Genomic DNA, 22,629 nt, shown 5'->3' with positions numbered 1-22,629 from the left:
CACATGTGTAAAGAGCTTAAAGAAGGAGGAAGACTGTAGGAGACCGCAGGCCTGCAGACTCACACAGTCTCAGGTGCTGTGTCTCTTCATAGCTGACTCTGATACCTGGGCCCACAGGCTTGTCTGGTCATGGGCCTCTGCCCTGCAGGGATTGGTCAGGCAACTGCTTGGCTCTCATCTCCATTGGCAGTGGGGACACTTGCAGCTCCCACCACCCATGTGCTCCGTCCCGAGTCACAAAGCCCTCATCTTAAATCAAAGCATCACCCTCACTCCCCTGGGCCTGTCCATTACTGCCGGAGTGTCTGTCACCTGTGGTTGTGTCTTCTTACCACCGTGCACACCGGCAGACGGCTTTCCACCACGTGCTATAGGCCTTGTCCACCTGACTCTCTGCTGTCTTCCTCCAGGGCTCCAAGTTGGCTTTTATGGCTGGGACAGAACTCATTTCTGTGTAGTCCCCACGGCCCACCTGCCAGCTGGGTAGATACTTGTGTGGCCGGCTTTGGTGAGCTAGCTAGGACGTACTGGCTTGTCTTGATCAGCACTCCCACACTATATGCCGGATCCCTCAGTACTGGTCATTTGGCTTAGCTTCAGCTGAGGTGAACCCCACAGTCTGTTCTTTCAAGGAAGGCGTTGAGATCTCCCTAGCACTGGAGAGCCATGTCCTACCACTGCAGTGGGCACTGGCAGGGCACACTGACATCACTCTAGAAGTCCCCTCCTCTCCTTTGGGGTGCTTGCACTGAACCTGCTCCTGCTACCCACAGAGGTTGATCTGGGGACACAGCATCCTGAGCCTGGAATGTGGGGCATGCGGAGGCCACTGAGTTACAAGAGGAGCGACTTTGGGCGTTTGATGTGGAGCGCTCTGGACACCTGCAAGAATCCAGCCACCTCCAGTCTGTGCACAAACCTCAAAATGCAAAGGTCCTCTCCTGGCTGGCTTACCCTATGAGCGCTTGCCTAGGACTACCAAGTAGAGGTGTGGGTGAGATTCAGGAAGCTCCTGGTTTTCCTGCCCAAAAGAGCTGGCCTTAGTGGAACTCAAGGGCTGGTGGTAGCAGCTGGGCAAGGGAATGTCGTGGGCCTCAAAAACCCTTGGAACATCAGATGTAAGAGGCACAGGGACACAGTACTACTAGTAAGGTCCTGGGTACAGGCTCAGTAAGGGGAGGTAGTTGGCCAGAGTCTGCCGTGTAGGGTCTGGGTACATGGAACGCATAGGACATGAGAGGAACACACTCGTGCTGAAGAGTCTTGGAGTCCCTAAGAATCTTCCTGGCAGAGGCCCGCAGTGTGCATGAGTTCACTGGTGGCATGTGGGGTCTATTACATCTCCACATGCCAAGCAGGAGTGGGCTGTGGTGTGAGAACAGCAGGGCCTTGGATGAGCGTCTCCTGTGATGGTCCTGACCCTGTGGGGCTTTGTGGCTTCATCCCGGTTCACACAGCTGTAGCAAGAGCCCTGTCTTTCACTGAGAGCACAGTAGGAGGATGTTCCTGTAGGGATCACCGGAGTCATCCACCTCACTTAGCTGACTGGGCAGGCTTGTGGAGTTGGTAACATGACAGTGCTGGTGTGGTTGTGTCTTGGGGTACACCCTTGGGAACCTTGAATGTTGACCTGGTCTCGAGCTCTGCCTCTCCTATCAGCTTTAGGAACTGCTTTATGAACTTCTCCGACCCCGATCTTCTAGCATTAGTGCCGTTGGTGTGAGTCAGGTGACAGACGGGTTTTCATCTTGTTCCTAAGATTTACTGACCAATGGGAACTATAGACTTGACCACACATGTTCCATCTTTGAGATCTTATTGACAGGAACTAAAGGTGGCTGGCTCCTGAGGACGCAGCTTAATTTCCAAAGCCCAGAACTGGAGTTGTATAGATGGTAGAGGAGGCCAGGCCCTCGCAAGGCCAACATGAGGTCTTGGTGACTGGATAACACACATGAAAGCCATCAAGGTATGCAAAACGGTTCAGCCATGAGCCGAGTTCTCAGTCTCAAAGCAAGTTTGGGGTCTCTCACAAGGCAGGTATGTCACCCACAGTCTGTAAATTGTAGACTTCCAGGAACCAGAGAGAGAGAGAGAGAGAGATAGGTGACTAATTTGTCAGGCTCCCTGAGGAACCTATAGCCACATTTCTCAGCAACACCTGCCTGCCCTGTGCATCGCTGTACCTCCCAGCCTGTGGGTTTACCTGGGCCACAGGAAGCCCCAGAAGTTTCAGGAGGAAGCACTGGAGGGCATGTCCAATGTCCTCAACTTGGGGCACCTGCTGCTTTCCATGTGACAATTGACCAGATGTCATGGCTCTGTGGAAAGAAGTCTCAACGTCCTGGGAAGGGGAAACAGCCCAAGGCCAAAGGCAAAGCAAGAGCTGGAAGCAGTCTAGGCTGCAGCCCACTGCCGCCTTCCAGGAACATCTGACTCCCAGGCAGCCAACAGAAGACCTGCTGAGGTCTTCTGTCCCTTGGCCACATGTGAGGTGATGATGCAGTCAGAGCCCAGAAGTCAATCCCTGGTCAGGGCAGCGACCCAGTTGTCTCTCATGTACAATATAGGATCTTTGTGGAAGACCAAGAGCAGGTGTTCCAGAAGCATCCATGAAGCTAGCAGTGAGATTCATATGTACTCATGGCAGCTGAGATAGCTGGGATTTGTCTGTTCCCAATCACCATGCTCTCTTTTTGGTGTCTCAGAGCCAGTGGCTTCTGCTCCCTCTGCAAGGTCAATGTCGCTGTACCCATTTCAGGGTGAGACAGCACAGGGCAGGCTTCCTCAGCCTCACTGCTATCAGAAGAAAACCCAAAACATCACCCCATCACCCAGCGGGCTGCCTCCTGTCTGCTCTGCCAGGCAGTGATGCGTGGGTCTGCGGCTTGGGCCCCATGGACTTGTAGACTCCAAGTCTGGGAAGGTCTGTGCGCTTAGTCAGAGGTGACAAGCAAGGTTGGAGGTCATGGTCACATGACCTGTCCCACCACTCACTCTGCTCAGTGGCCTCTGTCTCTACTCTCACCTCAGTTACCCTAGGTTGTTGTGTCTGTGGTGGTTGGACACAGCAATTTTTCCCACCACAGGCACAAGGGCTCAGTGAAAACCCAGGGTCTCTAAGCTGGTGTGGCCGGTTGGGTGGAGCCAGGATTGAGGTTGCCTCACTATTTAAGAAAGGTCTCATGTAGCTCAGGCTGGCCTGGAACCTGAGATCTTTCTGCCTCCCGGGTCCTTAATGTAATCCCGGGGTTACAGGCACTTTCTAACTTTCAGCAATCTTCTGGGACCATAAACAACAGATTAAAAGGATGAAGGCTTGTCCTCTCCCTGTTCTGGGGCTGAACATGCATGGTTAGGGTTAGCAGGAGAAAAATCCTGCCTCTGGAGGTTCCAGTACTGCAACACTCCATAGCTGCCTTCTCTCTTCGTAGGGCCACCAGCCAATGGTTACTCTATAGCATACCTAACCTGCTGTGACCTTGTCTTGGCTGCATCAGCAAAAACCTCATTTCTAAGTGTGGCCTCGTTTGTGGTCTCTGCATGGACAAGGATTTACAGGGACCGGAGCTACTCTTCAGCTCAGGGTAGCTGGGGAGGCCAGGTTCTTCTTTCAATCTATATAGCCCCCCCCCCCCCGGAGTGTACTCCTGTCCAGGTAAGCAGTCCTCCCAGAGAGCCTGGACAGGCATCGAGAGGGACTGGAGCCATTGCTGAGTACCTGCTCCACTCAGGCATCATGGGCCCACGTGGCTCCAAGCCTTTCATGGCAGGTTCTAGTCTACCAACCAAGTGGAAGTTGGCAGTGGCTGTGGGAGTTGGGTATCCTCAGTCCCTTCTCCCTGGTTGTGATGTGACCAGTGGACCCTTTGGCATCTACCTGCCCCTTCCTGCTCCAGCCTCAGGTTGGAGGTTGGGGCATTTCTTCTCAACCCTTCCTTCCTTCCTTCCTTCCTTCCTTCCTTCCTTCCTTCCTTCCTTCCTTCCTCCCTCCCTCCCTCCCTCCCTCCCTCCCTCCCTTCCTCCCTCCCTCCCTTCCTTCCTTCCTCCTTTCTCTGCTTTTCACATGGAAGGCATGTGATCTATCTCTGAGTGGATTCACCTCATGCTGGCCAAAACCTCTGTCCCCAGCTGTTATAGCACATCTGTGGGAGGTGCCCTTGGATGGGCTTGCTGGACCTGATTTCATCTTTTTGACAAAGGGCTTTTCTTCACCAGCTCTGTTGGGGCACCCTGGGCCTTGGGAGCCTACAGCGGCATGCCTCTTCTGACAGGCTAGAGCTGGGTTTAGCTTTTGATGGTGGTGCTGCTGCTCATATTATAATGTAACTATAGGACCCCTGAGAAGAAGGGCAGCCTTAGACTGGACATCAGCCACAGCCTTGACCCCAGAGAGCCTACTGGAGTGTCCTGTGCTGCTTGATGTGGTGAAGGCATGGATTGCTGCAAGGATACCTGCTAACCTGAGTGGCTATGATGGCAGCTCCAGGTACCTGTCCTGTTCTGAGGCTGACTCTGCTGGATTTAGGTACTCCTGACCCCCATGTCGGCAACCAGGATTCTAGGCCCACACCAAGCCTCAGACTGAGTGCACCAACCATTAGGGACCACCCAGAATCTCATTAGGGACTTCTTAGCCTTGGGGGATAATGTTTTAGGGTTGTATTGTCACAGGTCCCACTTGGCTCAGTGTTGGGGAGTCATGAGCAGTCAAGAGTATATACCTGTGATAGGGTGCTTCTGAGGGGGGCAGGGCTCTGACTTGTGTCATGCCTGCTCCCCTCAGGGAGCCTGGGGACAGGCAACTAAAAGGCCCACACTATTCCCTCCTTCCCCAGTGTGAGGGCAGCTGAGTGTTGGAAGAGGAATGAAGCCTGGCTTCCCTTTTGCCCGCTCCCCTGGCTGCTCAGTACATGTGGGTATCTCTGACCAGCCCCACAGAAGAGGATTCACGGCCTCTGCGGCCAGGCTCCATCGAGGATCCCGGTCACTTCATCAGCATGTTGATGTGGACACAGATGGGGAGACTTACAAATAGGTCGAGGGATCACAGACAGAAGCCGAGCAGACCACACAGACCAGAACAGCGTATACCCCAGGGAGGGGCCCTTGGGTATGACTCCCAAATAGGGAAGACGACACAGGGCTTACAGCACACTCTGGACTTCACAGGACTGTCACGAGGGGGGTTTCTCTTCTACTGGGCAAGAGCATGGGGACAGACACTTCCCTTACCCTTCTTCTTCCGGACTGAGGCTTGCAAACAGAAAGGGAAGCGCGTGAGCCACCCACGGTGGCAGCGCCCTCCCATAGTGGCCCATACCCGGGGTCTCACTTAGCTCAGTGATTATGGGATACAGGTAGGGGAACTAGTGTGGAGACCACTAGGAGTGAGGGGTAGGAGTCAGAATGACCCCACAACTTGTCCTTGGTTGCTCTTTATTCCTTTCCCTGACTGAATCTCCCTTGTGGTGGAGAAGGGGTTTTCTTTCTTACTTTGCCCCCAGCAATCTCCTAGCATGCTCCACAGTTGGGACTGAGCTCCACGAGGTGGGACAGGAGGGCAGCTCTATCTTTAAAAGGACACAGAGGCCCTGGCATCTAGAGGCTCTGGGAGTTGAAGACCGTGTGAGCTAGAGGAACATGGCAGCAGCCCCTTCTGTAGAGTAGGCTGGCCTTGGCCTATTGTAAGTGGGACAGACATTTCGGTCATGCGGACACAATTCAAATGTTCCCAGTGGGATGTTTGAAGGTAAATGATAATGTCAGGGGCACGGCTGGAAGTGGGGGCACTCCAGCTTCCGGGTGGAGAAGCATCTCTGTGTCAGGGTACCCTCTTCTAGAAGACTGATAATTGGAGGTGAGCGTCAGATTTGAGTCCCAGGAAGGACAGTGTTGAGCATGAGCAAGGGGATGGGGACTGCTCCATGTTGGTGGGGACCTGTTGTTGGCTGTCAGTGACATCCTGGCAAGACAACTCCAGGAGCTTTGAACCTGAGCGGTGGCTTCTGTGCTGAGGGCCACCCTCATTGGCACTACCCCTGCTCTTCAAGGGACTGGTGCTTCCCTCATTGTGGCTCTGAGCCACCTCTCTGCAGAGTCCCCTGGCTACCTGGTGGCCCCTGGATGACACATAAAATGTGGTCCTTAGTTGCGTTGGCGTCATCCCTTTTCTTAATGGTCCTAATGGCTGATGGTCCCCTGCCCCGTCTGCTTCCAAGGGGACAAATGGCCAAGTACGTTTAATGAGGACTTTTTAGAGTTCTGGGTACGCTGAGACTCTCTGAGGAGTCCCTGAGGGCAGGCCTTCGGTGGCAGGAACAAGCTGGAGGTCAGGCTGAGGTGGGGTCAGCGAGGGTGCCCAAAGCAGCAGGGATGCTGCTGCGGGGCCAGCGAGGCTGCTTACCTTTGTCCACTAGTGAGAGGCCCAAAAAGTCAAAACAAAACAATGTTAGATAAGCAGAGAGCGTATCAGGCCCACCCCTTTCGAGCCCACTGGAGCCCCCCGCTAGAGATGCCAAGCCAAAGGGGAAGCTGTAGGGCATGCAGGGGAAGGGGCAGGGACAAGCAAGCCAGCAGGAGGCCGTGCATGAACTGTGTGTCTCTGAGGGCATCAGGGTGAGGTAGCCTTACCGAGTTCCTCCAGCTCTGCTGTCATGGACTTGGAACGCAGTGTAAGGGCCGTAGTCGGAGCCCGCTTTGGAGGTGGGGGAGCTTGATGGGTAGGCAAAGGGAGAGCAGGTGTGAGAACCATCACAAGGCTCCACCCCATCCTACACCTCACCCCATCCTATACCACACCCCATCCTATACCCCACCCCATTCCCATACCCCACCCGGTGCCCCTTACTTTTGGACCCATAAAGAATCTGGCGGGCAGTGGCCCTCGAATCTGTGTTTTGCAGGGGCAGACTGACAGGGAATGTCATGGTTGGGCTGACGTAATCAGTAGCAGCCCTGGGTGCTCAGGATGGAGTAGGGCAGGTGCTCTGAGATAGGGAGGGTCTCAGGCTCTGTTCTGTCTGTGTGGATCTGACGGACAGGGCACAGGCAGTGGGGTATATGTGGCATAGCCACTACCTGCCAGACTATCACAGCAGGGACACGGGCCTCATTGGAGCTGGGGAAAGAGCCTGTTGGTGTCCAGGAAATGTCATTCCCTAACTCTCCCACTATAGTCTCAGCTGTTTCAAGTCCTTTCTTGCTAGTTAGTGGACCCTGGTGTAACCACCTCCATATCCTCTCCTGGTTGTCCCTGGTACCTCTACACAGCTGCTTTTGGAACAGCTGGCTAGAAAGATTCCCTTATTCCCCACTTCTGCCCTACAATGGGCAGGGGCATCTGTGATGTACTCGGTCCCCCTTGCTGGCCCAGCCGTGGTCACCCTCAGCAGAGTGGTAACTCAGGCTCAATGTCATGGCCTTGGTCACAAAATTAAGCAATACACCATTGCCTTGACTCTCAGCTGAAAAGAGACCCGCTCTCCTCCCCTCCCCACTGCAGGGCACCTTGACAGACACACACCTTTCTTTCTGGCAGTATCATCAGGGTCTAGATTCCTGGTCACTGTGACGACCTTAAGGACTAGGTGATTCCCTCCCTGGCGGATCATGTTCACCACCTGCCGGTGGCCCACCTTGACGACATTTTCATTGTTAACCTGCAGGAAGAGAGGTGTGGCAGGTCAGCAGCACGTAAGAAGAGCCAGGGGCGGAGAGACACGGGCTGCCAGCACCCTGCAGGAGACTGGAGGGTGGGGTCTTTGGTCTTTGTGGATGAACATTTGCTTTGGGGAGGTCATCATGTGTGCTGCTGTGGCTGCAGAGGTCACCACATCGTGAGGGGTGGGATGCCTCATCCAGCGCCCTCTCCCAGGCCTGGTGGATCCTACTGAACAGAATTCCCAGGAGCTGTCCAGATCTCCAGGGCTGGGTGCAGCAGCCGCTCTACCCTTTTACAGCCAAGCAGAAACCTGGTCCCTAATTGCTTCTCCTGTGTTTTGGCCCATTGTCTCTGGGCATCATTCCCCGCCCACCCCCACCCCACACACTGAGGTGGAAAAACTTGGCTTTACAAAGTATTAAAAGAGTTGACGATTCTGCCCCGGCATGGCAGGGAAGAGGGAATACCACCCCGGTGCTTCTGGGAGAAGGTGTGCACTTGGACCCCCAGGCTGCTTCTATAAGCATAACTCTGAGGCTCCTCCCATTCCCAGAGAAGAAGCAGACACAGATTCAAGCAGAGGTAGGGCTTGGTATCAGCCCCTTGGCCAAGCTACGTCCCACAGCAGACCCCCAGGCCTTGTCCCCAGAAGCAATTCAGAGCTGTATGGATGGGCAGGTTGGAAACTGTGCACTGTGAACATGCCTGTTCCAGAACCGGGCCTTCCCATCACGATCACCAGAGGTCAAATCTTGCCCAAATGTTGGGCATCATCTTAGCTGTGGAAATGTAATAACTCTGTCACTTTCACCCAAATCCCCAAACCTCCACTCTTCCACAGTGATACAGGTGGGAATGCAGCCCCAGGCAGTGCCTCGGCTCTGCTATTTGCTCAGGAGCCATCCATCCTCCCTGACCTCATCTGCATGGTCTTGTGACCATTGCCTTTGGTTCTGTTTGCTTTTGGAGTTCTAGAAGGGGACAGAATGGACCCTGCATATTTCTGCTATCAGGGTGTCCATGGTAAATCCATGCACTCAATTTTGAATCTATCCCTGGGCTGGGCTCTTGGGGTTCAGCTTTCTGATCACAGCTAGGATTGATACCAAGCATTGACCTGTGGCCACATTCTGTAATGGGAGTAAGTTATGAATGGAACCTGCTGCCAGCCCTCCTGAGCTGGAGGAGACACATTGAGCTGGCAGAGCTCAGAGGCAGGCAGCTGTCCTGTTGACCATCTTCCCACAGTCTATTGAACACAGGTGTGTGCCTATCAGACAGACATGGATGTGAGGGCTGGCTGACCTGGGTAGCTGAGAGCACTTCACTTGCCTTGGACCAAAGTTGGGAAAAGTGCCCTAGAAAGTGTCCTAAGGGCCACAAAGCTGCTGGAGCCTGAAGCACGCAGTCCTGGTGACACACACTTGTCATTAGACAAATTAGGTCAAGGTGCAGAAACTAAATCCCAACCCTCCCAAAGTAGCTGCACTAGACTGAGGTTACAGGGGTGGAGCTTATGGCTTCACTGTGTGTTCAGGGGTCCCTTATGGCTTCACTGGGCATCCAGGAGGTCCTTATAGCTTCACTGGGTGTTCAGGGGTTCCTTATGACTTCACTCTGCATCCAGGGGGTCCTTATGGCTTCACTGGGCATCCAGGGGGTCCTTATAGCTTCACTGGGTGTTCAGGGGTTCCTTATGACTTCACTCTGCATCCAGGGGGTCCTTATGGCTTCACTGGGCATCCAGGGGGTCCTTATAGCTTCACTGGGTGTCCAGGGGTTCCTTATGACTTCACTCTGCATCCCAGGGGTCCTTATGGCTTCACTGGGGGCTCAGGGGTTCCTTATGGCTTCAGTGGGCCAGCAAACTTGCCAGGCCTGGTAGGAACAACTGTCACAGCACAGAACAAACCCCTCAAACCATGTGCATGGATCTCACCTCAGAGGTGACTTTGTGACTTCTAATTAGGGGCTTGTCTCATTGCTGTGACAAAACACCTGACCCAGGCAACTTAATGAAGAGAGAGGAAGAGTTTCTTTGGCTCACAGTTAGTGAGGGCACAGCCCCTCACGGTGAGAGAGTCACGGTGCCAGGCACATGAGGCCCACTGCTTTTAGTCAGGGAGTGGAGAGATGAATGGAGGTGTTCAGCTTTCTTTCTCCTTCTTATTCAGTCAGGGGCCCAGATCATGGGATGGTGCCTCCCACATTCAGGACGGCTCATCCCTCCTCAATTGCCTTTATCTAGAGACTCCCTTACACGTGCCCAGAGGTGTGTGTCCTCGGTGAATCTAGATCCTTTAGGCTGACAGTGCTACCCTCAGAAGTGTTCAGGTCACAAGGGTGACTCATGAATTGATTGACACTTTATAAAAAGGGCACTGGGAGCTCCCTGGCCTGTCCCCCTATGAGGGACCATCAAGGGCACAGCAGCCTGCAAGCCAGGATTCCCAATGCCTTCCTCTCATTCTTCCAGCCTCCAGAGCAGGGAGAAGACACCCTCCAACTGTGCATGTTATTACAGAACAGCAGCTGAACAGCCTTGGACACACCCTAGTAACCAGCCACACTGTGCCACCCAGGCTGGAGCTGGCTACCACCCTTCCCTTGAGGCCCTTAGGAACCGGTGCTCTTCCTGCCATCCCTCAGTTACAGGGCTCCGGGCCTGAGGTGGGAAAAGCAGCATCCCTGCCAGCAGCTTTTCTGGGAGTGACCAGTGATGGCTGAAGGGAAGCTGAAAGCCAGGGAAGGAGCTAGTCCCCAAGTCATGCAGAGGTGACAGAGCAGCCCTGGAACACCCTCGCAAGGGCCACAGCTGCTATGGAGAGAACGCAGAGAGGAGGGGACAGTGGGCAATGCCATCAGGGAAGGGGCCGGCCTTGCAGGCAGGTCCTGTAGCTCCACTTCCCCGACTTTGTGAGGGTGTTATGGGAGCTTGGGCAATGACAGGCAGCTACATCGCTAAAAAACTTCTTCTCCTGGAACTGGTTCTCCTGACTAGATATCTTGGCAACCATTAACTGTCTGTAAATACCCAGGGAAGGGTGTGCCCCTGTGAGCCCCTCCCTCTAGCGATCCTTGATCTATAAATTCTTGATAAGCAGGGAGTCATGAGCCCCTCTCCTCTCCTATGACGGAAAGCAAATGGACCCAGCCTCGGGTAGCCCTTGGAAGGCTCTGCCAGGTCCAGAGGGCAAGGACACGTCATGCCCAGAGGACAGTAGGACTCGAGAGTGGGGTTGTGCCGGGACGCATGGATGTGGGTCCCTGAGGAGAGACTTCCCTAGGAGCTGTCTTTCCAGGCTCCTTCCTTGTCTGCATTGATACATAGGTGTCCATTCTCCCCGAGGCTTCAGAGAACTGTGTTTCCTTCCTTCCTCACACTGGGGATGAGAGAGTCTATCTGCAGGAAGAGGGCAGGCGTGTCCATGCCACTGTCACCCTCCACACTGGGGAGTACTGCTGGGCATGTCACTACACAGAGCCCCCGTCCCAGGCTGGGCTGCAGAGTCACAGAAAGCCTGGCTGCTCCAGGTGCAGAGACACCTGACACGGAGCTCTGGGCTCTGGTGTTTGTCCTGCTGGGTTTCCATCTTGCTTTGGCATGGATTTCCCCACTACACTCCATTTCTCCCTTTTGAAATGGTAATATATATTCTTTATATTACAAATTGCATGCTGGAAGCATGTAATTTGCTTTTTGATTTTACAGGGGTTACAGTTAAGAGATTGCCTTGATTCTCAGAAGAGGTTTTAGACATTTAAACAGTGAACAGACCACAGGGACTTTTTGAAGTTGGGTTAAATAAATGCATCTTGCATTATGGTATGGCCATGAGCCCGTTTGGGGGCCAGGGAGGGGAATGTAGTGGTCTGAGTGAGAAACATTTTTCAGAGATTTGGGCATTTGAACACTTGGTTCCCAGCTGGTGTCACTACTTGGGGAGGTTTAGATGGCGCGGCCTGGCTAGAGGAAGCATGTCACTGGGGTGAGCTTTGAGACTATACAGCCTCCCCCACTTCCACTTTGCTTTGTGTTTGCTGTTTGAAGATGTTAGCTCTTAGCACCCCACTCTTGCCGTCATGCCAGCTGCTGGCTGCCATGTTTACTGCCATGACGGACTCTCTTAACTCTGACACAGTTAGCAGACATAAACTCTTCCACCAGTTGCTTTTGGTTATGCACTTAGCCATGAAAAGTAACTAATTCTGACATGGCCGTACCCGAAATGGAGGAATGCTGACCTTGTGCCCCCCTCACTGTTTTTCTCATCCTTCCTCCTCTCCCTGCAGCCACGAGGGACTGAAATGCTCCCGATTGGCGAAAACAAAAACGAAATAAAAATCCAAAAAAACCAAACTTTGCATGGATTCTGCCTCAAGCTTCACATATTACACAACCCAAGTGTAATATGTTATGGCGCTTAGGGAAGGGCTGGGCAAAGACATATGCACCAGGGACTCCTCACCAAGACCAGCTTCCAAAGACGACAGTCAGAAAAACTCAGGTGTCTCCTGACTACAGCAGGGACAGAGGAGTCAAAAGTCTTTGCTGCCTCCCAGGCTACAAACAGGCCTAAAATAGTTTAGCCTGCAATGGGGCTTGCTCCTTCCTGATCTACTCACATTGCCACCCTGAACTTTCATGGGGTTTTAAGGCCTGAACCTGCAATTCTGGTCTGTTACCACCAGGGGGAGATGTACATGGGCGTGCTACATGTCACGCCAGCAAGAAGGCTCCCACAAGCCTTCAGGAAGCCCATTGGAGTTACCAATTTAGAGTAAAATAAGCTGTTCCGAACTGCAGATCCAGTTACCCCCAGGAAGCAAATATATCCTTGCACACAGTCACGGGCCCAACGAGGGCGAATAAACCAAGCTCCATGGCATTCTGCTGTTTGGTGACGAACAGGCCCATTCTGTCCTTCGCAATGAATTCTGGTCTCCCATCTGAATGTTCCTTAGAGGGTAGAGTTATGTGTGTGAGCGGTGGACAGACACAGTTCAAGGAGGCTTCCCACTCAGTGCCCACTTCTTACCCGAGGCCTTTCGCAGATTCTGCCCATATTGTTGACACTATTGACCGTCTATTGTGAACTGACATCTCAGGTCTCATCTGCCAAAGGCCACTACGGAAACAATGCGTCTAAGGAATCTTGGCAGTGGGTATCTCTTTTCCTTCATGCGCTCCCTCTGTGTTTCTAGCTTTGATTAGATATATTCACATCAACATTTTAACAAGACCAGCATCCACTCTTCCTCTCGACTGTGCGATAATCCACCCATACTTAAACCATATTCTCTGATTTGATTACTTTGTCATTTCCTGTAAGTTTTCCTCACCCTGGAGCAAAATAATTTTGTTTTTTTTTTATTGGTTTAATTTTCTATGTACTTAACAGCAATTCAAATCCAAACAGTTCTCTAATTTGGTGAATCCCTTTTTCACGATTTACAGAACCACATGGTTTTAAATTGGTCATGAAGAACTGTCTTCTGGGGTCTTCCTGTGAGTCTGTTTTTGACACCAGGTCTCACAATGTAGTTCTGGCTGGCCTGGAACTCACTATACAGCTTGGGCTGAGCTTGAACTATGGGTGATCCTCCTATTTCCGCTTCTTGAGTGCTAGAGTTCCAACCATGTGCTACTATTCCTGGTCTCTCTTGAGGACTTCTGACTGATACTACATAGTCAAGGCTCAGTGTTCTCCAGGCCAGCCCAAGGCCCCCATCCCACCATCCCTGGACGTCCTCTGACACTCATGTTGGAAGCCTTGAACCTCAGACTCTGGGTGTGTGAGCAGCTTATTTGATTTAAAACCCTCCCCCTTTTTTGAGTGATATTTCCTAATACAGCAATTTGGAGATGATTTTTGACGTACTGACCTTTGACCCTCAAACTTAATCAATAGCTTAGCTGGATATAAAAGTTGAAGATGGAGGGTAAGGTAAAGTAAGCCCCTATTTCTGGTTCTTCTTCAAGGGACAGCTGTGAGGCCTGGACAACACAACCCCCACCCAGAACCAGGCCGGAAGAGAAGGCAGTGCTGGAGTGTGAGCAAGGCAGGCTCGGGATGGGAGCTGGGAGCAGTGGGGTGTGGGTCACTGCAGCTCTGACAGGGAACTGCAACCGCCCCAGGTTGGAAAATCAGAGGGCAGAGTTCAGGGTGGCCACGGGTGCCAAAATAAGGCCCGGCAAGGAGGGGTAAACTTTCCCCAACTCTCAGGCTGACTGTGTGAACTGTGTGTGTATCAGAGACTTGGAGCCACCAGCCAGAAAGGCTGGAAGAACCCAGATTTAACTGTGAGCTGTGGCCACTACAAGCCACACAGAGTGGGACCTCAGAGTTAATTAAGCCGGCACTGAAAATGCGAATGTTCACTCAGGAACGGTAAGAGGGTCCAGAGTCGCCACACCCCAACTGTCACAACAGTCAGGGCACAATTCAACCCTGCTCGAGGAATACAGATGACCCTGCATTGGAACTGTCACACTGGGTGTTAGCATACTTAGTACAACACTTCACTGGGTGGGCTTGACAGCAGGCTAGAAATGAGTCAGAAGAGAGACAGTGAAGAGTCCAAAGATTACAGATTTTAAAATGAACTCAAGGATGCTCAGGGTATTAGCCAGTGGCTTACCGCAAAGGTAATGCAGTGTTCTGATACAGGAAATGTAGAATATGTACGCGCGCGCGCGCGCATGCACACACACATACACACACACACACACACACACACACACACACACACACACACACGCATGGCTAAAAATGTTTAGTGAAGGATATATACCCACAGATTTGAGAAATGCTGTGAGCAGAGCAGGGCAGTGGTGGTGCACGCCTTTGATCCCAGCACTTGGTTGGCAGAGGCAGGAGGATCTCTGTGAGTTCGACGCCAGCCTGGTCTGCAGAGTGAGTTCCAGGACAGCAGGGCTACACAGAGAAACCCTGTCTCGAAGAACTAAAAGGGAAAAGAAATGCTGTGAGTCTCAAACTCTAGAGCGAGCCCAGGCACAGTACAGCCAGCCCACTGGATGCTGAAGGTAATGCGGACATACCAAATAAGGGAAGAGGATGCTTCAAACAACTTCATGTCAGAAACGCTACAGGCCAAAAGTCGGGGCCAATGTCTCCAACACCCAAAGGACCAATTCTGTTGAAGGCATCAGCAGAGAATGAAGACCGACTGAGGAACGGATTCAGCTGCTGTCCACAGAGCTGTGTCCCTTGAGGCAAAACCAACAGCCGTGGGGGCTACAACTGTACAGCTTTAGATACAGGACAATCAGCAGAAAGGAAGGCAGCTGTGCCCATGCAGTTCCCAGGCACAGAACCAGAACATAAATATAGCAGTTTGATGTCACATGTGTACTACCGACTCTAAGTAGACCCTGAACACTGAGGAGTGTCTGTGACCTGAGAGCCACCACTGCCAGAGTATACAGAGGGACAGCTAAAGCACACGGGCAAATCAAAACAGGGCTCCAAGAACAAGTAAGTCAAAATATGGCAGAAAGGAGAGGCAAGATGAAAGAGCAGAGAAGCAGAAAGCAAACCCACAGATCCAGATGAAATGCCAATAATGACATTAAATGTTAGTGGGATAAAACTTCAATTAACAAGCAGATCTAGCCAGGCAAGGCAGCATATACCTTTAATACCAGCACTCAGGAAGCAGAGACAGGCAGATCTTTATGAGCTCCAGGCCTGTCACAAAAAACAAAAAAAGCAGATATAAAATGGCTTAAAAAATAAAAAAGACAGATCTAAAATGCTATTCATAGGCTTTGTTTTAAAAAGGATGTACTTTTTTTTTTAAAGATTTATTTATTATGTATAAGTATGCATGTATGTGGGCAGGCCAGAAGAGGGCACTAGATCTCATTGTAGATGGTTGTAAGCCACCAAGTGGTTGCTGGGAGTTGAACTCAGGACCTCTGGAAGAGTAGCCTGTGCTCTTATTCTCTGAGCCATCTCTCCAACCCCAGGGACATACTTTTAAGTCTGTATGTGGGGAGGCCATGTACATGTATTGGCTACAGATTCCAGGAGAGGGCACTGCAATCTCTGGAGCAGGAGAGAATTGCCCAATATGGGTACTAAAAACCCAGCTTAGATCCTCTGGAAGAGCAGCAAGTACTTTTAAATGCTGAGCCCTGTCTCCAGCCAGTTCATGTTCTTTCAATACAAAGACACCAAGGGGTTAAAGGAAGTGAGAAACACAGAGCAAGGGTGGGGGCTGCGTAAGTACCCACAAAACAGCCCCCACCAAGTAAAAACGCCAAGTGCAGCTGTTCTGAACATGTCAAATATGATGTTACAACGTGACCCAGAAACACTACAATAAGAAATATTAAAAGTAGCTGTATACACACGAAGTTCCTGGGGGGCAGGAGAATCATAGATGGGAGATTGCTTCTTGGGGCAACATCTTGTTTTAAAATCTTATTGTGCTAGTGGTTGCACAACTGAAAATTAAAATTCATTGGGTTGTTACACTTTAAAGTGTCAAGGTTTATGTTGCATGAATTCTACCTCAAAGTTTTGTCAGTGGGGCAGGAGAGATGTCTCAAGGTTAAAAGCACTGCCTGCTCTTGCTGAGGACCCGGGTTTGGCTCCAGCACCCACCTGGTAACTCACAACCTCCTCTAACTTCAGTTCGGGGGATCCGATGCTGTCTTCTGGCCTCCATGGCACTGCATGCATGTGGTGCACAGATACACATGCAGACAAAACATCCACACAAGTAAAAGAAAATATACCATAAAACAAAAGGAAGCATTACAGGAAGTAAAGATGGAAGATGTCACGACAGTGATGAACATGTGTCTACTAACAAAGCCTCCACATGCGTGAACTTTCGCACACATACAGAGCTCAGCAACCCCAGCTTTAGAAATGCCAACACCCTGAACACTAATCTTCTCCCAAAGCTGAAACCAAAAACCAGCGTAAGGGAGGAAGGGTTTATCTCAGCTGTGGTTCAGGGGTGCAGTCCGCCAGGGCAGGGAAGGCATGCCTGCAGGGGCGTGAGGCAGCTGGTCACATCGCAGCCACAGTCAGGAAGCAGAGAGAGACGAATACGGGCACTCAGCTCTCTCCATTCTATTCAGCCTGGGACCCCAGTCCATGGGATGGTGCCCCCCCAACTCAGACCAGACTGCCTGCTCCAGGTAACTCCGACTAGATAATCCCTTAAAGATGTGCCACCGGCTTGTCTCCTGCCCCATATCAAAACTGACAAGACAAGATAAGTCAATTAAGATAACAAGGGATCTTCAGAATTCGGAATTTAGTTCAGATGTGAGGCCTGCTCTGGGGGGGGCTGAAGGATCTGACTCTCTCTCTATTTCTCTCTCTCTATTTCTCTCTCTATTTCTCTCTCTATTTCTCTCCCTCCCCCCCCTCTGTGTGTGTGTGTGTGTGTGTGTGTGTGTCTGTGTGTGTGTGTATGCAGAGGCCAGAGGACAATCCCTGGTGTCATGCCTTAGGAGCGACCACTTATTTTTTGAGATGGGGTCTTTCATTGACTTGGAACTCACTAAGCATGTTGGACTGGCTGGTCAGCCAACCCCAGGAACCTGCCCAGCTCCATCTTCCCAGACGGGGTTATAATCATTCATCACCTCATTCAGCATCCCCCCCCCCCCCCCATGGGCTCATGTTGTAGCCTTAGCCAGTCTCGAACTCACAGAGATTGGTCTGCCTCTGCCTGGGGAGTTCTGGGATTAAAGGCGTGCTCCACCACACCCAGCAGCCATTCAGCGTTTTCTGTCGTGGGTTCTGAGGACCAGACTCAGCTTCCTGTGCTAGCCAAGCAAGCATGTCTCTGGTGGAGCCATCTCCCATGACCTCCTCTTGAGCCCCTGTCTTCCGCCCCGAGCTTCCCAGGTGTGTTTGGTGTGCCTAGTGTGACTGCTTTCTCCCCTTGTTTGTCAGAGCACTCCAGCTGTTCCAACTTCATCTTCCTGTGCTTTAGAAATTATCCCCTTCCTGCTTCTTTGCACAGGGTAGGCCTGGGCGCCTTCTTCCTTTCCCCTCCATCTCCCATCATTTCCTCTGTTCTCAGAGGTTCTCTCCAATGTCATCTTTCAGTCCATCTATCAAAACACATCTGCTATCGTATTTTGTAAAAATTTCTAGAACTCTTATTTTGTTCTCTGAATGTTCCCTTTCAGAAGGGCGTTTTGTTCTTACTTCAAGGAGGCGGCATCGTCTTTGATCTCACTGAGCACACGAATCATAGATTTGTTTAATAGCCTTCTCCCTGCACGGCATCCCCTCCCATCTTTTCCATGGCATGTTTTTAATTCTTTATTAACCTTATTTATTTCGTGAGTGTCTATGTGAGTGGGTGTGCCACAATGCACCTCGTGGAGAGGTCAGAGGGCAACTTGTAGGAGTTGGTTCTCTCCTTCCATACTGTGGATCGTGGGGATGGAACTCAAGTCGTCAGGCTAGGCAGCAAGCATATTTACCCACAGAGCCACCTCACCAGCCCCTCCTTTTTGGGGTATGTTTGTTTTGGGCTCTGTCTTTGATATTAATTCTTTTCCCCAAATGCCTTGTAGGCATCTCATATGGGGCTTCTAACAGGGTCACTTGTCACCTGACCCACTGTTGATGAATACCGTGAAACTGATTCAAAATTTACATGGAAATGCTAAAGATCAAATTAGCAAACGTGACACAGGAGCAGGACAGAGCCAGGAGCTGAGGTGGCTGGCTTTTAAGATGTGCTCTGCAGCAGCTGGACTCAGGACAGCAAGGTGGCAGTGGGAGAACCGACAGCAGGTCAGTGGAGCGTAACAGAGCCAAGAATAGACCCCCGCAGCCGGCCGACTGGCCTTTTGATAAAGGATCTCAGGCAATGCCATGGGGGAAGGACAGGCTTTACCACAAAGCTGACCTAACAATTGGACACCCACGTGCAGAAAGTGAACATCGACACAGACCTTAAACCTTTAGAAATTAACCCAAAATGGATCACAGTTCTAAATATAACACCCCAGGCTATAAAACTCCCAGAAGATAATGCTAGGGAAAAATCTAGGTGACCGAGAGTCTAAATGCAACATCCAAAGCAGGATCTAGGTAGAAGTCATGGACATGGTGGGTCACATCAAGCAGAAGGTTTGTACCAAGGGAGACCCACTGTTAAGAATAAAAATGCCCATCGACTGGGGAAGGAAAATCTGTGCAAATATACATCAGATAATTGTTGGTGTTTAAAACACCAAAGAACTCTTTGACAGTAAGGAAGGAGACAATTGGATTAAAAATGAACAAGTAGTCTGCTCAGGTAACCATCAGTAAAGACTGACATGGGGCAAACCAGCAGGCAAAGACAGGCTCCATGCATGTATGGCCAAACACCCAACAAGAAGTGTGTCAAGGGAGGAAGGGTCATTTTAGCTCATGAGTGGAGGGGATACAGTCCAACATGTGGGGAAGGAAAAACGGCAGGAGGGGCGAGGCGTGCTTGTAGGACTGTAACATTGCTGGTTTACTTCTCTGCAGACCAGGAAGCAGAGCAGGAAGCTGGACAAGAAGCAGGAAGGAGGCAGCACAGGAAGCAGGACAGGAAACTGGAGCGGAAGCAGGACAGGAAACTGGACAGGAAGCAGACCAGGAAGCTGGACAGGAAACAGGACAGGAAGCAGGACAGGAAGCAGAGCAGGGCGGTTGCCCTCAAGGCCCACCAAACAGCCATCTCATCTTCTGCTTGGCCTCACGACCTCAAAACGTCCACACTGTTCTAGTTTCCTTTCTGTTCCTGTGATGGAACACTGACCAAAGCAACCAAGGACCCTGAAGGGGAAAGGGTTTATTTGGCTTATACCTCCAGGTCACAGTTTAGCATTTGTGGGAAGCCAGGGAAGGAAACTGGAGGCAGGAACCATGGAGGATGCTGCTTGCTGGCTTGCTTACTCACAGGCCTAAGCTCAGCTGATTTTCTTATACAGCCTGGGACCATAAGCCTAGGGAATGGTATCGCCCACAATAGTGAAGGCCCTTCTATATCAATTAATAATGGAGACAAAACCTTACAAACACACCCACAGGTCAATCCAATCCAGGCGATCCCTCAACTGAGGCTCTCTTCTCAAATGACTTTAGGCTGTGTCAAGTTGACAAAGGTAACCAGGACTCACGTTCTCCAAACAGCACCATCAGCCAGGAACCAAATGCATACGGGGTCATTTCTCATCTGGACCTTGACAACGTATTCCTGGGAAGTTGCAGAGTCTCAGGATGAGGAAAACCCCATGCAAACGCTGCATCCTGGGGAGTGCAGCCCCCATTCCTGTGCTCGATCCAGGCCCTCTGGGGATATCCTAGCCATTTCTTTTTTTTAATGCAATAGCTTTATTAATTCTTTAAGAATTTTATCCAGTGCATTTTGATTGCTCACCTCCACTCTTCTCATAAGGTCCCCAGATCCAACCCTCACCACCTCCCACCCCTCCCAACTCCATGTCCTCTTTTTAAAAAATCTAAAATTTGTTATTTATAACCTACTGAGTCCAATCTGTGCTGTCTATACACACCTATGTGTGACACTATCCACTGGTGTGTGACCACCTATAAGAGTAATGCCCTTAAAGAAAACTGATTTTCCCTCTCCAGAAGCCATCGACTGTCCATAACTCTTTAGCTGGGAGTGGGGGCTTGCAGCCCCCTAATCTGGCAATTTCTTACATAATTGAACATATTCTTGTTGCGTAACCCAGCCATCCAGTTTCTTGGTATTTACCGAAGAAGCTGAAAACTCAGGTCCACACAAACACGTGCCTATGGATATTTCTAGAAATGTTAGCTTTAATTGCTAAGACTCAGATGCAATTATGATGCTCTTCGGTAGGCCAGTGGGTGAAAAAATTCTTGGTGGTATTGCTACACAAACATTATTGAGCAAAAAAAAAAAAAAAAAAAAGAATGTGTTATCAAGCCACACAAATGGGGGAATCTTAATTGTACATCACTTAGTGAAAAGGGCGCATATTGAATTCAAGTTCAATACACTAGGGAAGCTACAGGGACAGCCTTGACCCTTAGCAGTTCTAGGATGTGGGACAGCAGATGGAGCCCAGTGTACTTTCTGTGCGGTGAAACCATCTGTGTGGTACTAATGGTCGATAACAGACTTCACACACATCTCAGAACCCACAGGATGGACAGCACAGAGAGGGTGTTCAGTCACCGACGGGCACATTATCAGCCACCGCGGAGGAAGACGAGGGGGCAGCTGTCAAATAACAAACAGGTCACAAGGGAAGGGGGGGGCTTTGCACGTTACACTCAGTCTTTTAAACTTTATATTTTAAGATTATTTGTGTGAAGGTCGGAGGACAGCCCGCAGCTGTGCTCCTACTGCGAGGGACAGGACTCTGGTCAGTCTTGGCAGCAAGCACCTTTGCCCACGGAGAAATCTCTCTGGTCCTCACTTTTCCACTTATGAATTAAAACTAATTACAAAATAAAGTGTATGTAGAGGTACGTGCATGGGAGTATAGCTGTCCATGGGGGCCAGAATACCTGGGCAGATACCCGGGAGCTGGAGCTAGAGGCAGCTGGGAGCCACCTGATGTGGGTGCTGGGAACCTAACCGCAGAGCCATCTCTCCAGGCCCATTTGGGAGAGAAACTTCCTGGGAAGGCAAGGCAGCTCAGTGGATAAAGGTGCTTGTCTGATGACCTGAGTTCAGATCCCAGGACTCACATGGTCGAAGGAGAGAACTAACTCCTGCAAGTTGTCCTCCAACAATCTCTACAAGAATCTCTCTCTCTCTCTCTCTCTCTCTCTCTCTCTCTCTCTCTCTCTCTCTCACACACACACACACACACACACGGTGTTATGTGTTTGTCCTGTAACAAATAAAGCTTGCCTAAGATCAGAGTGCAGAGTTAAGCCACTAGGCAGCCATAGAGGCCAGGCAGTAGTGGCACACATTTTTAATCCCAACTCTCATGAGACAGAAGCAGATGATCTCTGTGAGTTCAGGGCCGGCCTGGGTTACACAAGATTGATTCAGTCTAACAGAGAAGCAGAGCTCACCCAAAGGTGATCCAAGCACTTTGGATCCCATGCCTTTAATCCCAGCACTAGGGAGGTGGAGACAGGAGTGATATGGTTGGGCAGGGAGAGGATATAAGGCAGGAGGGGACAGGAGCTCAGTGCAGCCTGAGGATTCCTGGGGACAGGATCTCCCCTTTGGCCTGAGCATTGATAAAGGTAAGAACTCTAGAGGCTGCCACTCTGCTTCTCTGATCCTTCAGCTTTCACCCCGATAGCTGACTCTGAGTTTTTATTATCAATACCAATTAGAATTTGTGCTACACACACACACACACACACACACACACACACACACACACACACACACACACACACACACAGTGCATGCATATACTCACATCACACACAATGAGGAGGACCAGGGTTTGACTCCCAGCACCCATGTGGCTCACCACGTGTAACTCTAATTCCATGGGATCAAATACCTTCTTCTGGCCCCAAAGGCATCCAGACACGTGCACATATACAGAGAGACAAACACACAGGCGCATAAATGAAAACTAAGTGGGGGCTGGGGATCATGAGAAGCGTGAGGAGGGAGCGTGAGGAGCGTGAGGAGCGTGAGGAGCGTGAGGAGCATTCCTTAACTCTGACCCATCTGTGGCCCTTGCAAAGAGAAGCCCAGGGTGATGCCGTATTCCTTTTCTTCACTTCTCATTTCAGGTTCAGGGTCTAGCTCCTCCCAGAGATTGTCTCTGTAGAAGATGGTTGTTTATCAGCACCTGGTGATTTTGCATCCACTGTTCTTAAACAAGCCTGCTTCAGACTAGCCTTAGGCTGCTAGCAATACAGCAGAGACAGCTGAGGGCGTTTCCACGTGCTCCCACCTCCTCCCTGTTCTGAGTCTTGCAGGAGCGTGGTGTTTTGTTGCAATTCATGAGC

The 22,629-nt window shown here is 50.9% G+C and overlaps 1 protein-coding gene across 7 annotated transcripts in view; it reads right to left on the bottom strand.

Moving 5' to 3' along the window:
* Shank2 (SH3 and multiple ankyrin repeat domains 2) overlaps positions 1-22,629 on the bottom strand; it is a 433,832-nt gene that overhangs the window by 20,652 nt on the left and 390,551 nt on the right. For all 7 annotated transcript variants that reach the window (XM_038318246.1, XM_038318236.1, XM_038318225.1 and 4 more), the window contains exons 18-19: positions 7,526-7,661; positions 6,634-6,714 (exon numbers count right to left, since the gene is read on the bottom strand). In XM_038318246.1, the coding sequence (XP_038174174.1) occupies positions 6,634-6,714; positions 7,526-7,661 (217 nt within the window). The remainder of the gene's footprint in view (positions 1-6,633; positions 6,715-7,525; positions 7,662-22,629) is intronic.

This window comes from Arvicola amphibius, chromosome 1 (genome assembly GCF_903992535.2).
Source record: "Arvicola amphibius chromosome 1, mArvAmp1.2, whole genome shotgun sequence".
In the NCBI taxonomy this organism is placed as follows: Eukaryota; Metazoa; Chordata; class Mammalia; order Rodentia; family Cricetidae; genus Arvicola; species Arvicola amphibius.
Note: the sequence above shows the minus strand (reverse complement) of the source record. Positions and strands in the feature narration are given on the sequence as shown.